The 13,156-nt window shown below is 43.6% G+C and overlaps 1 protein-coding gene and 1 long non-coding RNA gene across 2 annotated transcripts in view; one reads left to right on the top strand and one right to left on the bottom strand.

The window, feature by feature from the left end:
* gabbr1a (gamma-aminobutyric acid (GABA) B receptor, 1a) overlaps positions 1–13,156 on the top strand; it is a 93,802-nt gene that overhangs the window by 54,307 nt on the left and 26,339 nt on the right. The window contains exons 15-16 of the mRNA XM_007576011.2: positions 838–915; positions 11,316–11,466. Of these exons, the coding sequence (XP_007576073.1) occupies positions 838–915; positions 11,316–11,466 (229 nt within the window). The remainder of the gene's footprint in view (positions 1–837; positions 916–11,315; positions 11,467–13,156) is intronic.
* Positions 11,697–13,156, bottom strand: part of LOC107833474 (uncharacterized) — a 3,136-nt gene continuing 1,676 nt past the window's right edge. Inside the window, exon 2 of the long non-coding RNA XR_001659218.1 lies at positions 11,697–13,150. This is a non-coding gene — a long non-coding RNA (uncharacterized LOC107833474). The remainder of the gene's footprint in view (positions 13,151–13,156) is intronic.

Genomic DNA, 13,156 nt, shown 5'->3' with positions numbered 1-13,156 from the left:
ACTGCAGCTGCTGCAACTACTGCTGCTGCTGCAGCTACTGCTGCTGCTGCTTCTGCTGCTGCTGCTGCTGCTTCTGCTGCTGCTGCTTCTGCTGCTGCTGCTTCTGCTGCTGCTGCTGCTGCTGCTGCTTCTGCTGCTTCAGCTGCTGCTTCTGCTGCTGCTGCTGCTTCAGCTGCTGCTGCAGCTGCTGGCTGTAGTGTTCACGCTGTAGCGGCGCATGCTAACAGACTTAACTGCTGCTGCTGCTGCTGCAGCTGCTGCTGCTGCAGCAGCTGGCTGCAGTCTTAACGCTGTAGCGGCGCATGCTAACAGACTTAATGCAGGAATGTGGTGACTCAGGCCTTCGCTCTAATTGGCCAAAAGCCTCTCGGTTTTAAGCTGTTTCTGGAAATGGCATCCTATTTGTCACCAGTGACTTAATGAGTTTCCCAGCTCCAGATAAGGTGGGGGATTATTCTCCACCTCTGTTCTCATTGGCGTCCTAACGGATAAAAATTTCTAATCCAGCCCCCTTGTCTCCATGACGCTGCGTCTCTCGCTTCCTGCCGTGGCGTTGAGGTAATTTGACATCCAGGATGAGGCGACCTGACTGGAATGCCTGATCCCACCCGCAGCTCATCAGCATTCCCGGTTCCCCTCTCCCCTTTTCTCCTTCTCTCCCCTTGTTCCTCCCCATGCTGCTTTTCATCCATCATTTACTTTAGCTGTTTATCTCATTTCTGCTGCTCTCGTGGGCTGCACTGACAGAAATACCTGCGCTATAAATACATGTTTACTCGCTCTGTGACAGAAGGAATTACACATAATTAGCTCCTGTTGTTCCTCTTGATGTTGCAGGAGGAAGTTATAAGAAGATTGGTTACTATGACAGCTCCCAGATGAACCTGAGCTGGTTCAACAACGACGTCTGGATCGGTGAGACATCCGACCGTCTGCCATCCATCCATCCATCCATCCATCCATCCATCCATCCATCCATCCATCCATCCATCCATCCATCCATCCATCCATCCAGATTGAAAGCTGTTTTCTCATCTTTCATCCCGTATTTGAACATGATCTCAGCGTCTCATTACTCTGATAATTCCCCCATCTGAACAGGAAGTCCCATATTGCACTTATGTATCAGATTTAACTCACATGTTCTGGTAAACAACATCTTTCTGAGCAACGGTTGCCTGGAATCTACACAATCATTTCAGAATATTACAACTCCGATGTCTTTTTCCAAATCTTTCAAGTCTGGAACAATTTGCCTCTAAAACTCTCCATTGCAACTACATAAAAAGCCATTCAATACAGGCATTGCATCATGTTTGAAAATGGTTTTCGAGTCATATTGCAGCAGGCGGATAGTTAATCGCACTGGGGCAGAGGAGAGTTCCATCAACGCATTTGTGTCAAATCTGATGCACATTAAGTGCAATTGGCTGTAGTTAGGTTTTCCAGATGAAGGGCTGTTATTGGCAGCGTTCGCTCGCTGTCAGTCTTTAAGCTGCCACTGCTTTCCCCCGTATGAAACTTTCTGAACGGGTGATGCTGTGTTCTCTGAACGGTTTGGGTAAATGCATCCCTCCGCTCATCAAGTGGATGTTCAAGTGGTTGTGATTTTCTGTAATTCCTGCAGCTATCAAATGGAACAGAGAAGAAAAGCAGGTTTGAGGTTAAATACTGCAATAAAAAAAGGATTTTTACTTATCCTAATGACCAGCAGAGATAACCAACGCACTTTTTTTAATAAGCAGGAAACGTTTTAATGAGCTAAACATCTCTGCCTGACACCTCACAGGCTAACTGGACCAGAACTTGTGCAGCTCAGACCACACCAAGCGTAGCGTTGGCTGGAAGTCTGCAGCCTGTCTCCTACTTCACCGTGAAAACCCGTTAATGTTGATTTACCTCCAACACCACGGCCGGCGCTGCGCCTGTTTACTGGCCCGGCTGCTCCCTGCAGAGGTGACACACTTGTCTACGGACGGAGCGTGTCACTGATCAATCCTTCGTGTCCCAGTGAAAGCTGCCCTGTTTTAGGCTTTTAAGGAAACGGATGCCTGCCAAGGCTTAACCGAGTCCTGAAGAAGCTCAGATTCCAGGTCGGCGTCCGTGGTGAAGCATGGTTGACCCGTAAACATGTCCGGCTCTTTGCGTTGCCTTGTTGCTACCAGTAGCCTCTATTGTGTGAGAAGGAGCTGAGTTTGCCTCTAAAGGGTCAGATGTGAGTTTCTTTTGCGATACAAAACATATTTAATTGCCTCCTTTGAGAAATTGCCCTCCCTTTCTGCAGCCTGATTTTGTTTTTGACTGTTCACCAAATAAAGGCGCCGCCATGTGACATCTTTTTGTTGGGGGGAAGTGAGTAATTTCCTGCTCTTTGGGGCTGACTCCGTTCAGGGAAGTCTTCTTCTGGAAGAGCGGAGGAAGGGGAGGTGGGGGCTGAGAGCTTGAATTGCTCCATGCTGACAGGGTGGAGTAAACACAGCGGTTCTCCATTTAACCCCTCCAATCATTTCATCGAGGGCTCACCAGCCCCCTGCCCCCCACACCACCAGCCTGCACCACGCGGCACTTTCTCACTCGCTGCTCGGTCGCCCTAACAACCGCTTCAGCTCAGCTTTTCTTCTAATCGCTGTGGCAACTGTTTCAGAGCAGGGTCTCCATGGCAACACCCTGTCCCGATTCTTTCATCAAGGACGGAGGAGGGTATCAGTGCTGCAAACACAATAAGTGAATGGACAGTTGACATGCACACGCACTCAGGAATACTCCGGCTTCCTGTTCATTCATTCACTCACATTTATAACCTTAAGCTTCCCATTAAATATTTAATATGGTAGCATAACAGGCCTATTTGTGTAGCTATTCACCAGAGTGAAAGACGACTCTTAATTGGGTCCATGTATGAAAACCTTAAAACAGAGGGAAAATGTAAGATTTAAAGGAAAATATGGCTCAGACACCTTGACTGAGATCCAAGTCCATCTCTGATTAATTCACTGTAATCTAACTCCAGTCTGTTTATGTAGAAACTCTGCTTCGTTTGTGAAGGTGTGAACTCTGGTCTGTCTACAAACTAACTCTGGGTCGGTTTGAATTCGTATGCGAACGCCAAGAAGTTTGGAAACTGCTCCAAAGGCAGGAAGTGGACTGCAGCGCAGGGCATTCTGGGTAAATGGAACCAAAACAAACATCCTCAGCTAGCACTAGCAGGAGAAATGTCTTGTTGTCTTTAACCAAAGACAAAAGAGAAATGCTACCAGCGCTAAGATCTGACTCCATTTTTGTCGTTTGCGTCAGTGTTTCTTGGTGCAGCGCCCCCACAGGCGAGGAGGGGAACAGGCTTTTCAAAGGGTTTGGTTGGTTTGACAGTGAAGTGTGAAAGAGAACTGCAGCAAGTGAAAAGTGTTGGAACTTCATGTTGTAAATTACCTGGCCTAAATTATAGTCAGGTGTTTCCTATTGAAACTGTACTGGACGAGCTGCCGGCTTCGTTTCTGGAACCTGCAGGATGGAAACAAAAGAAAAGCTCAACTCAACTGTTGAGTCGTTTCATTTCCGATAAATGCCACCAACTCCAAAATGGTAGCGTTTTTTTGAGAATCCTGAAACGTTTAGGCTTCCCTGCTAGACAAAATGCTAGCTTGGCTAGCATTAGCATCCCAAGCCAGGCACTAAATGGACTCAAACAACTAAACTGACGTTTGAATCTTAGTTGTTAAATAATTTCAGTCATGATAAATTATGATTGTGAAACAGTTTAAAATGAGGTGGTGACTCATTGGTCAGACGCGCTGCTAGCTGCGTTGTGTTGTAGCGCTCTGTGATTGGCAGCTCATTTAATGTGACCAGAGGTTTACTTTGAATCCCAGTCACTGAACCAGCTGAGCCTAAAATTAGGCATGCACCGCTTCTACCACCGCACAAGGAAATTATTCTGTCATTTTCTTCTTGACATTGCAAATATTTTCAACACTAAACTTTTCCTGAGAAGCAAAGATAAATGTGATTTTTGCCAGGCTTTCCTGACCACATCCTGCCATGACTGGCTGAATTACACAGTAACAGGGGAGAAACTAACGGATCTCATTTAAAGAAAGCATCGGATATGTAAAAACATTCAGAAACCGTTTCCTTTGGGTCTGAGTTGTGAAACTTGGCTGTTGTAAGACCAGAGTGTCGAGCCGCAGCTGACGCTTCAGTCCATCCGCTGGTCTGTCAGCCTCACTGTTCTGTTGACCAGATGAGCCAAAGGCTAATCCAGAGTTTTGCTGAGTTAGATTGGAGTTGGCACCGAGGTCGAATGAGCCTTGTCATTTCACATCGCTCAGCTGTCTGTTAGCAGCGCAGGCCGGATCTGTAGCTGGTATGAATTTAGCCTCCACAGGCTTCTCAGTCGACTCGACTCTGACACTTTTACTGCACTGCATGCTTTTTAAAGAACTCCAGGACTGTGTCATGTTGGCTATCTTCAGGCAAGCTGTTCTCTAATATATTCATCATTGTTGGTTCTGGCTCCATATTTAGTTGTCTGTTTTGACTTCGATGTAAAGGTGAAGCATCTTATTCAGTAAAACCCTTTGAGGTAAATGTTGGATTATGATTAACATCACACTCCTCTCAGTTCTTACATGAAGAGTAAGAATTATGGGTCAATGCACAATTGTGCAGCTTGTTATTACTGCAGGCTGGATTTCTGCTGAAACGCTCTACAAAGATGGACACAGAGCTGCAAACAAAAAAGGATTTTGATGAAAACAAGACTTCAGAAGTCTTGGAAAGTCGTTAAGAACCCTAGAAGGAATTTAAAAGCCTCTAATATTTTCCTCTTGTCTGTCATAAAGCCTGATGTTTGTTTGAAACGGGTTTGTTGCGGCATTCTGTAGGGAAACACTAAAAAGCTGAGATCAAAAATGTTCCTGCACAGTAAACAAACTGATTGGTGCTCCGCCAGGTGGCTGTGAAAATGAAAGTGACGAGTGACAAACCAGCGAAACAAAAAATAACCAAACCGTTTAGCAGCGAATTCAGATCCAGATATTACATAAATTAAATACATTTCTTCACAAAACTGAATCAATATCTTAATATTGCTACTCAGGATTTTAAATTTTTGTAATATTTATTGTTTTGTTTGCTGCTGGCTTTGTTTTCAGACGTAGAGTTCGGCAATCAGGTGAAACGAGACTTCATGACACTAAGATGGTGCAATATTTCTTGTTGAAACGACGTTACCTTTATCACTTTATCAGGGGAAATAATGTCGTTATTATTATGGACAGTAATAATAAGTAGCTGTTTTAAGATGGAGACCCAGCATCTATTCTGGACTCTTGTTTTGAAGTATGACAGGAAATGGTTCCTGGTTTGCTCACTGATGTGGACGAACAAAACGCTGCTCTGTGTTTTCGTACTGACTGCTGATCAGCTCCAGTTTAAAACATGAAACAGAAAAGGAAACACTTTTTAGCATTTGGACAAACAAGCGTTTTAGATGCTTTTCATGTTGGACACATCTTCCCATGAAATTAATTTCTTTGTGTTCATTATTGTTATCAAGGTGTTGCCATATGAATTCATTCCTAGTCGTTTAGTTTCTTGTATTTTGTTCTTTGTGTATTCGATCATTATCAGACATTGAGGATCCGAGTCGGTTCGGTTCCTCTGTGTTAATTCGTCTCCCCCCCTCAGCTGCTCCACTCCACCTGGAATCAATTCATCTGCTGCTTTTGTCACATTTCATCACTACCTCAGTATTTAAGCTCCTGGTTTTTCATGGCTCATTGTGAGATTCTTTCTTTTCTTTGCTCATCTTCCTCTTTACTCTGCAACTTTCTCTTTTTCTTAAACCTGTGAAATGCCTTTTTCCAGTGGCTCTTTGCTTTGGCCCAAACAAAATATTACAAAACAAACAAAGCAACCAGTGTGTCAGTCTGACTGGGACTGGAATTTTCTCCATTTCTTTTCTCATGAACTGGTGGATTATATCACCTGTACCTGGCAACGGAGAAACATTTAAACCTCAGTATCTGGATTCCTGGAGGAAATCTGGCGTGTTCAGATGGAAGGATGAAAGAAGTCCTGAGGGCTTTTGTTTAAAATGGAAATAAATAATAATAGGCCTGTTGCTTTGAATTATCTTTGTGCAATGCATCATCTTTTGATAAAAAATAAATTGGTGTTTGTTGGTTGTTTATGTTTCGTATCTTTGGAAAAGTTTTGAGCTGTCAGTCAGCCTCAACGCAGAGATCCAACCTAACGCAGAAGTCTGACAGACGTTTACGCTCCATCAGCTTTCAGAGGAGCAGAAGAGGAATTTATTCATCCTGATGTTTGATTAATATACGCCCATAGAGACTGTGATGATCAGTTTTCTTCACAAAGGAGTGAAAGCAAAGAAAGTGCTGTTTGGACGTAGTGCAGTAAAGATAACATCCCTTTGTTCAGGTGGGCAGTTTCAGTTTAAACTTTTTATCTACGATGCTCTGGAGGTTGAAGCTCAGCTGTTCTTCTGTTTGTGATGAAGACTTTAAAATCTCATATTTGCGGTGACGTGACTTTCCCCTTAACATTCAGAAACCAAAACTTTAAAAAAGATGTTTAATTCCATTCAACTGAAATTTTACAAAACAGCCAAATAAACTTTTTATAAATTATCTGGAAAAATCAGTTTAGGGGAGATAAAAGTGCTGAACTTTTTCAGAGTTTGCATAATTGCTAAAGACCTAAATGCAAAATTAGCTCTGACAGAAGTTAGCCTACTCAAAGCTTTGGTCATTATAGCTGAATGGATTCTGTCAGTTGCCCAACCAGCTCAGAGGCGCCACCTGTTGAATTAGTTTGAAACTGCAACCAGTTCATATAATTGTTAGTGAAAAATCCTGATGAACTGAGGAAGTTCCTGTTGGTGTGTAGAGATGAAGGAAGAGACGATTTCACTCTGAATCCTGAACTTCATTTCAGATCTTTTCCCCTTCAGGTCTTCATTTTTTAGCCAGTGTGACAATGTGGAAGGTAACACTCTACATGCTAATAAATATCTCCTCTCGCTCAGATGTCACCAGCTACATACTCGCTGTGTGACTGAGGTGACAAGCATCTAAACAGAGCGTGATGGGCGTCTCGACGCCCTGCAGGGACGACACTCTGACACTTTCCTCTGACATCTGACACATCAGCTTCACGCAGCGCTGACACTCCTGCTCTGCTTCCCCTCTGACATGCACACACTCCTCGCTCCGCGCATGCAGAAAGGCTTCCCGCGGGCTCGCACTTGAGCATGTTCACTCATGCTTGAAGTCTAGATCCACATACGTGTGGGATTTATTTAGTCCACATTTGCATATGCTGTGCTCAGATGAACACGCATGGATCTGCAGGCAGGCGCAGATTCCTGCAGACAGACAGTCGGAGGCTGCTGTGTGTGAAAGAGGCTCCCTGTCCATCTGCCCGTGTTTGAACCTGTCTCACTGAGGAGTTCTTCTGGTGTAAAGCTACGCAAGCATGAATAATTCGGTGGTTAATACACACATTCCTTAACCACTGAAGCCCCCGGTGTTTTATTTAGACTTTCAGTCTCAGTCAGGGAGAGCTTTACTCTGAGCGAACAACCTCTGACTGCGTGGATAAAACAAAACCTGGTGGAGACAGTCACAAATCTAAAACTCTGGGAAAAACTCAGCTTTAGGATCTCAGATTATGTTTCATTACAACTCTGAAAAAATAAATTACATCACCAATTAACAGTCAGAGCCTCCAGAGAAAACTATAAAATGTTTTATTACAGTCAGAGGAATTATTTCATTCAGTTTTAATTAGAGATGCTAAATTTGATCTGTTACTTCTGTGCAATGTCAGACTGACTGAGGACTGTTGTGACTTTTTTTACACTTATGTTGTTCAGTATATTTGCATGATAAGTGACTGATTTATAATTATATGTTAAGCATAATTTACATGATGATTATTGTTAATTGTATTGAACATGATTGTATATAATTACAAAGGCGAAGTGAAATATATTTCAGTGCAAGACATGATTTATTTGAATAGAGGAAGTCTTTTATTTTGAAGAATGCTTAAGGATCTGTTACTGTTTTGTCACTATCTTGCTTTGTTGACTTTTGATTGCTATTGGTTACGAACAGCTGTTGCCCGTTATTCAGCTGACGCCGTTTTTTTTCCTCTTCAATAAATACTGAACAGAAAGGTTCAGTAAAAGAAATACGAGCCTCCGTCTTGTTTGAGAAGAAGCTTTACTCCATAACAAGGACTGGTTGGATGCAGTATTTGTTGGGATTTTCCATTTCGTGTCGGTAATTCAGCTTTCATTCCCAGCAGCCATCGTCAGACTGCTGTAATCCAACTCCGGTCCGTTTGGCCAGAAAGTCTGTTCAAACGGTCTAGTTTGGATAAAACTGAACTCTGGTTCGGTTTGAGTGCATATGTGAACAACAAGTGGACTGGAGGCCGCTCCAAAAGCAGGAAGTGGACTGCAGCACAGGGCATTCTGGGTAAAAACAACCAAAACAAAAACTAGCGTTGCGTTAGCAGGAGAAATGTCTCGTGGTTTTTAGCCAAAGACAAAGGAGAAATCCACCAAGCGCTAAAATCTGATGCCGCTCCAATTTAGTTTTTGTTTTTTGTTTCTTTAGAGGGTTTTATTTATGTCATTTTCTTCAGACATTCTTGGTACAGCGCCCCCACAGGCGAGGAGGGGAACAGGCTCCTGAAACGTTTTGCTTGGTTTGACTCAGTGCAGTGGAAAGAAAACCACAGCAGCTGGAAATGGATTGAATGCTGCAACTTTGATCCTCAATCAAACCGAGTTCACTGGACTGCCAGGTGTGAAAACATCCTAAAACTCAAGACTCGACTTAAACTCGAGTCTCAAAAGCAGTTTATCTTCTGACTGGAGGTGAATGAGGCTCATGTTGTGTGAATGTTTGATTTAAACCGGAGTTTCATCAGGTCATGTTGTCTGCAGTTACATGATTATGACCACAGACTCCATAACTGAATTATGATTTAATACTAAGTAAAGTATATTTGATACATCTCCTTATTAGATAACTGAATTACACCACAGCCTTTATTTTGGAACGGTGACTTTAGGTTACATTTATTGTTTAGGGCTAAGAATAAAGCTTCTGAACAGAGAAACCTGTAGATCTGTAGTGAGGTTCTGCCTGCAGTCACACAGTAAGCAACATGAGCAGAGAGATTAATGTGTTCATAAAAGTCATTACCATGACAGCTAATAAAACTCCTGGAGATTGGAGCTGCACGCAGAGAAACGAGAACATTCAGTGGAAATAGAAACGATTTGAGACTTTTTAAAATAAAAACATTAAAACAGTTTGTTGTTGTTCTACAATCACCAGGAAGCTTTGGGGACATAATTATGGATCATTGACACATTTAGTGGATCACTGTTTTAGTTTCCAGATACTGAATGAAGCAGTTTGTTTTTGACAGTGTTTGCTGCAGTGGCTTTGCTGCAGTGCTGTAGTCTCAGTACTCTGGGTGGGGGTTGGACAGAAAAGGCCCCGTTGCTCACAAACAGTAAATACAGCAGAGGCAGAGTCTGGGTCTGAAAAACAAAACGCTCAGTTTGACCGAGTCCCAGCAGGAAGCCAGAAACCAGGAGGGTTTACTGGTGCTAGCTGTCCAGGCTAGCTGCTGTTAGCTGTTACAGGTCAGTGCCACTTTGGTCATCATGCACTGGAGGGAGAAGTTCAGATCTGATGGACATAAACGGGAACGTAAATCTCCATCCAGCTTTCTTTGAACTCTTCCACCGTTTGTTTTTATCCAGAAACCATTTAGAAACCAATTAACCAATCAGTCAATTATCAGTCATGGTTTTGGACTGCAGGAGGAACCTGCAGAGGACTCACCCTGTGACCATGCAGAAAGATCCCGGGCCAGAACTCGAACCCGGGACCTTCCTGCTCCCAGGCAGCCGTCTGAGGCTCCAACTCATTTCCCAACTAGGAGCAAAGGAAATCTGAGTCACAAAGGGAATTTCTCCTCAAAGAAAAGCTTTTCCTTGTAACAGATTCCCAACATGGAGCCTCCAGGACGCAGGTCATCGTAGAGTTGGCATTTATCTCTGCGGCGCCGGCCCGGTCCCTGTATCTGTTAACACTCTGTGCTGCATGCTGCAGCTCGTAACGTCGCAGGAGCTGCGTGTGTGACCTTCGTGTTCAGACCAGACACTGAATCTGTAGCAAAGCTTGTGTAACTGCCAGAGCCAGACAGAGTGAAATGGTCTGCTGTTCCAGAGCACCTTTTAACCTTGGCCTTGTTGTAAAGGTTTTTACTCACTCACCTGTAAACACACACACACACACACACACACACACACAAAGCCATGGAGTCAGAGCTGCCGTGAAAAGTGTTCGTCATCTGGAGCTACTTGGGGTCCAAACAAACTGCCGCTGTGAGGAAGTGAAGGTTCTGCTATTCCCAGCTGCTGTTCCTGCATCTTAAATGAGGCAAAATGTGGAGATTGTGTCGATGTTTTCAGGAAGGTCACAGAGAAAAGAAACAGATATGAAAACATCAACATGCTGGATGGAATCTGCTAAACATTTAATTCCTGCTTGTGTTTTTTAATGCATGTTGCTGGTCATCCGTCCGTCTGACAGCGGAGGCTCACTGCAGCAAATCTGCAACAGAATGGCTGAGAAGGAAATGAATCAAGTTGTTGCTTTGGTCTAATCAAAGCCCAGACCTCAGCCTGACGGAAACGGTGTGGTGGGAAGCAGAAGTGACTGAGATCTGTCTGGTCTGATGTGATGTCTGCTGGTCCGAACTGGAGACGCTTCCAGAAGCAAATCTGTGATCTTCTGTTTGATTCGAATGAATTCAGGAGGAAAACAGAGACTGAAAGTAAAATCTGTTTCCTGCTGCACCAAACTCCCATGGCAGTTTGGAGGGAAGCTACCTCATTTATTCTGTTTACATCAGCAACCGTAGTATTAGATCTAATAGTCAAATTTATTTAAATGTCCCACAGTGCACTTACAGGCTGTTCTTTTATGCAGTGTGGTTTTAAAATAAGCTGCAGACACGACAGAACAGCTTTAAATGTTTTACCAACAACCCTGAAGCCGACTTGTTTCTGTTTCCATCAGTTTTTACAGAAATCAGGAAGTTTTTACAGATTTTACTGTTTGTAAAAGTGGAACTGAATTATTTTAGCGCAGCAGGATCATTTATCAGCACTGACTGATTACAGGCTGGCGGAGCCTTTCTGTCATCTGAAACTCACCGTCGTCTCAGATCTTTGAAGGCTCCTGTGCTTTCCTATTCAGGCGGGAAGCCTCCGGCGGACCGGACCGTGGTTCTGGAGGAGTACCGCCTCTTGTCTCAGAAGCTGTTTGCGTCGGTGTCCGTCTTCGCCGGCCTCGGCATCCTGCTCGGCATCGTCTGCCTGACCTTCAACATCTACAACGGCAACGTGCGGTGAGTCCACAAACAGCAACACGTCCGTCCTGATAAAGCTGAAATATTCATTGGAACGACATTCCTTCTCTCCTCTTATCATTTTTATTTAATGTTCTGTTTGTACCGCCGACGGGTTCGCAGGAAGTCCAGATGAGTTTTCCCTCATAGACTTATGAAAGTTAAAAATGCATTTGAAGGATATGAGGCTGATTCAAAACCAAACAATGTTTTTATTTTTTGTGCAGTCAGCTCTGCTTTAGTTTTCTAATAAAAACTAAAAGTTTCATCATCTCTGGTGAAATTTGGTTTTGTTGAAGATGGATGCTGAATGTTGGACCAAAACCAAACATTAACGTCTCATTTAATCACCAGAAATCGAATGTTAATTTATAAATGACGCACATGGATGCATTGGAAATTATAGATTATAGTTTATTAGTAAATAAAAACATCCTGGACGGAGGAACTGGTCACCAATCTGCCTTCAGGTCTGGAAAATCTCATGTTTCCTGCAGCAAAACTTTCCATGAAGTCATTAAAAAATAATCAAATTAAACTGACTCAGTCAAAATCTTAAAACATTGGTGAAAAATAAAGTTTCCTTAAAAATGTAATGAATTTAGTTTTTATCTCTGCACTTAGTTTTTAACAAAGTTTATCTGATGCAAAACGAGCCCACACCATCATCCCGCCTCCACCTTGCTGCACCATTGATGTGAAGCGTTTCTGTTTTCCTCCACACATGCAGACGGGGGTAGAGTATCAGACTGACAGAGAAGAACATTAGAATAATGAAGACTGTGCACTAACCAGGAATCTGTCTGTTTGGCTACATCATGTTGTAACTGGAGTTTGTTCATGTAGCGTCACTCCAGGATAACAGCCCAGAGGTGAAAGTAGGAGCGGTGAGGATGACTGCTGATGGCTCCAACACACCTGGATCCTCCTAACCATTCCCAGCATTCCCTCTTTAAGTGTCAATAATCATTTTTTGGATGTGAATCAGAACAAGAATAAATGTTTCCTCCTTTGAAGTCGGGCGGAGAGATTTCTCTGGTGTTGCTGCAGGTTTTGTTGTGGCAGCTTAAGCTCAGCCCAGGACCAAATGCAAATAGAGGTGCTTTAAAATAAATATCTTTTGAACTGGGATTTGCAACCTTATTACACGTCTGAGCAGACGGGCTTTTTTAAGGTGGTATTTGTATGTTTAACTGAGGTCAAAGTGATTGTAAGTCCCTTTAGTCCGGAGCTTACCGCAGCCTTTGGTGGAGCTGGAGAGGTTCATTCCTCAGGGACTCTGCGCCTGGCTCCTGCTGCCGTTCAGACCCTCTTCCAGCTTTGATTACATTTCAAACGCAATTTCACCCAGCGCTGCTCTCGTCTGCCAAAACAGTGCGAGTCAGATCAAACAAAATATATTCACTAAGCTGTTTTCTGAGGCAACTTTGTCTCGTTAGAGGGCAGAAACAGAATCGATCAGTTTTAGCCTGACCTGCAGCTCCGCAGCAAAGTTCAGGAAACGTTTTGATGCTCCGGTGATTCACAGCTGGACTAGAGCTGATCCAGAAAACAGATGCTCCGTCTTGGTTCTGCCCGGGTTCTCGGACCCCAACGGATCCAAACGGTTCCAAACTGACCCGAACTGACCTGAACCGACCCGACCCGAACGGACCCCAACGGACCTGAACGGACCCCAACGGACCTGAAC

Source organism: Poecilia formosa, unplaced genomic scaffold, assembly GCF_000485575.1.
Source record: "Poecilia formosa unplaced genomic scaffold, Poecilia_formosa-5.1.2 Scaffold394, whole genome shotgun sequence".
NCBI lineage: Eukaryota > Metazoa > Chordata > Actinopteri > Cyprinodontiformes > Poeciliidae > Poecilia > Poecilia formosa.
This window is presented reverse-complemented; position numbering and strand designations above follow the sequence as displayed.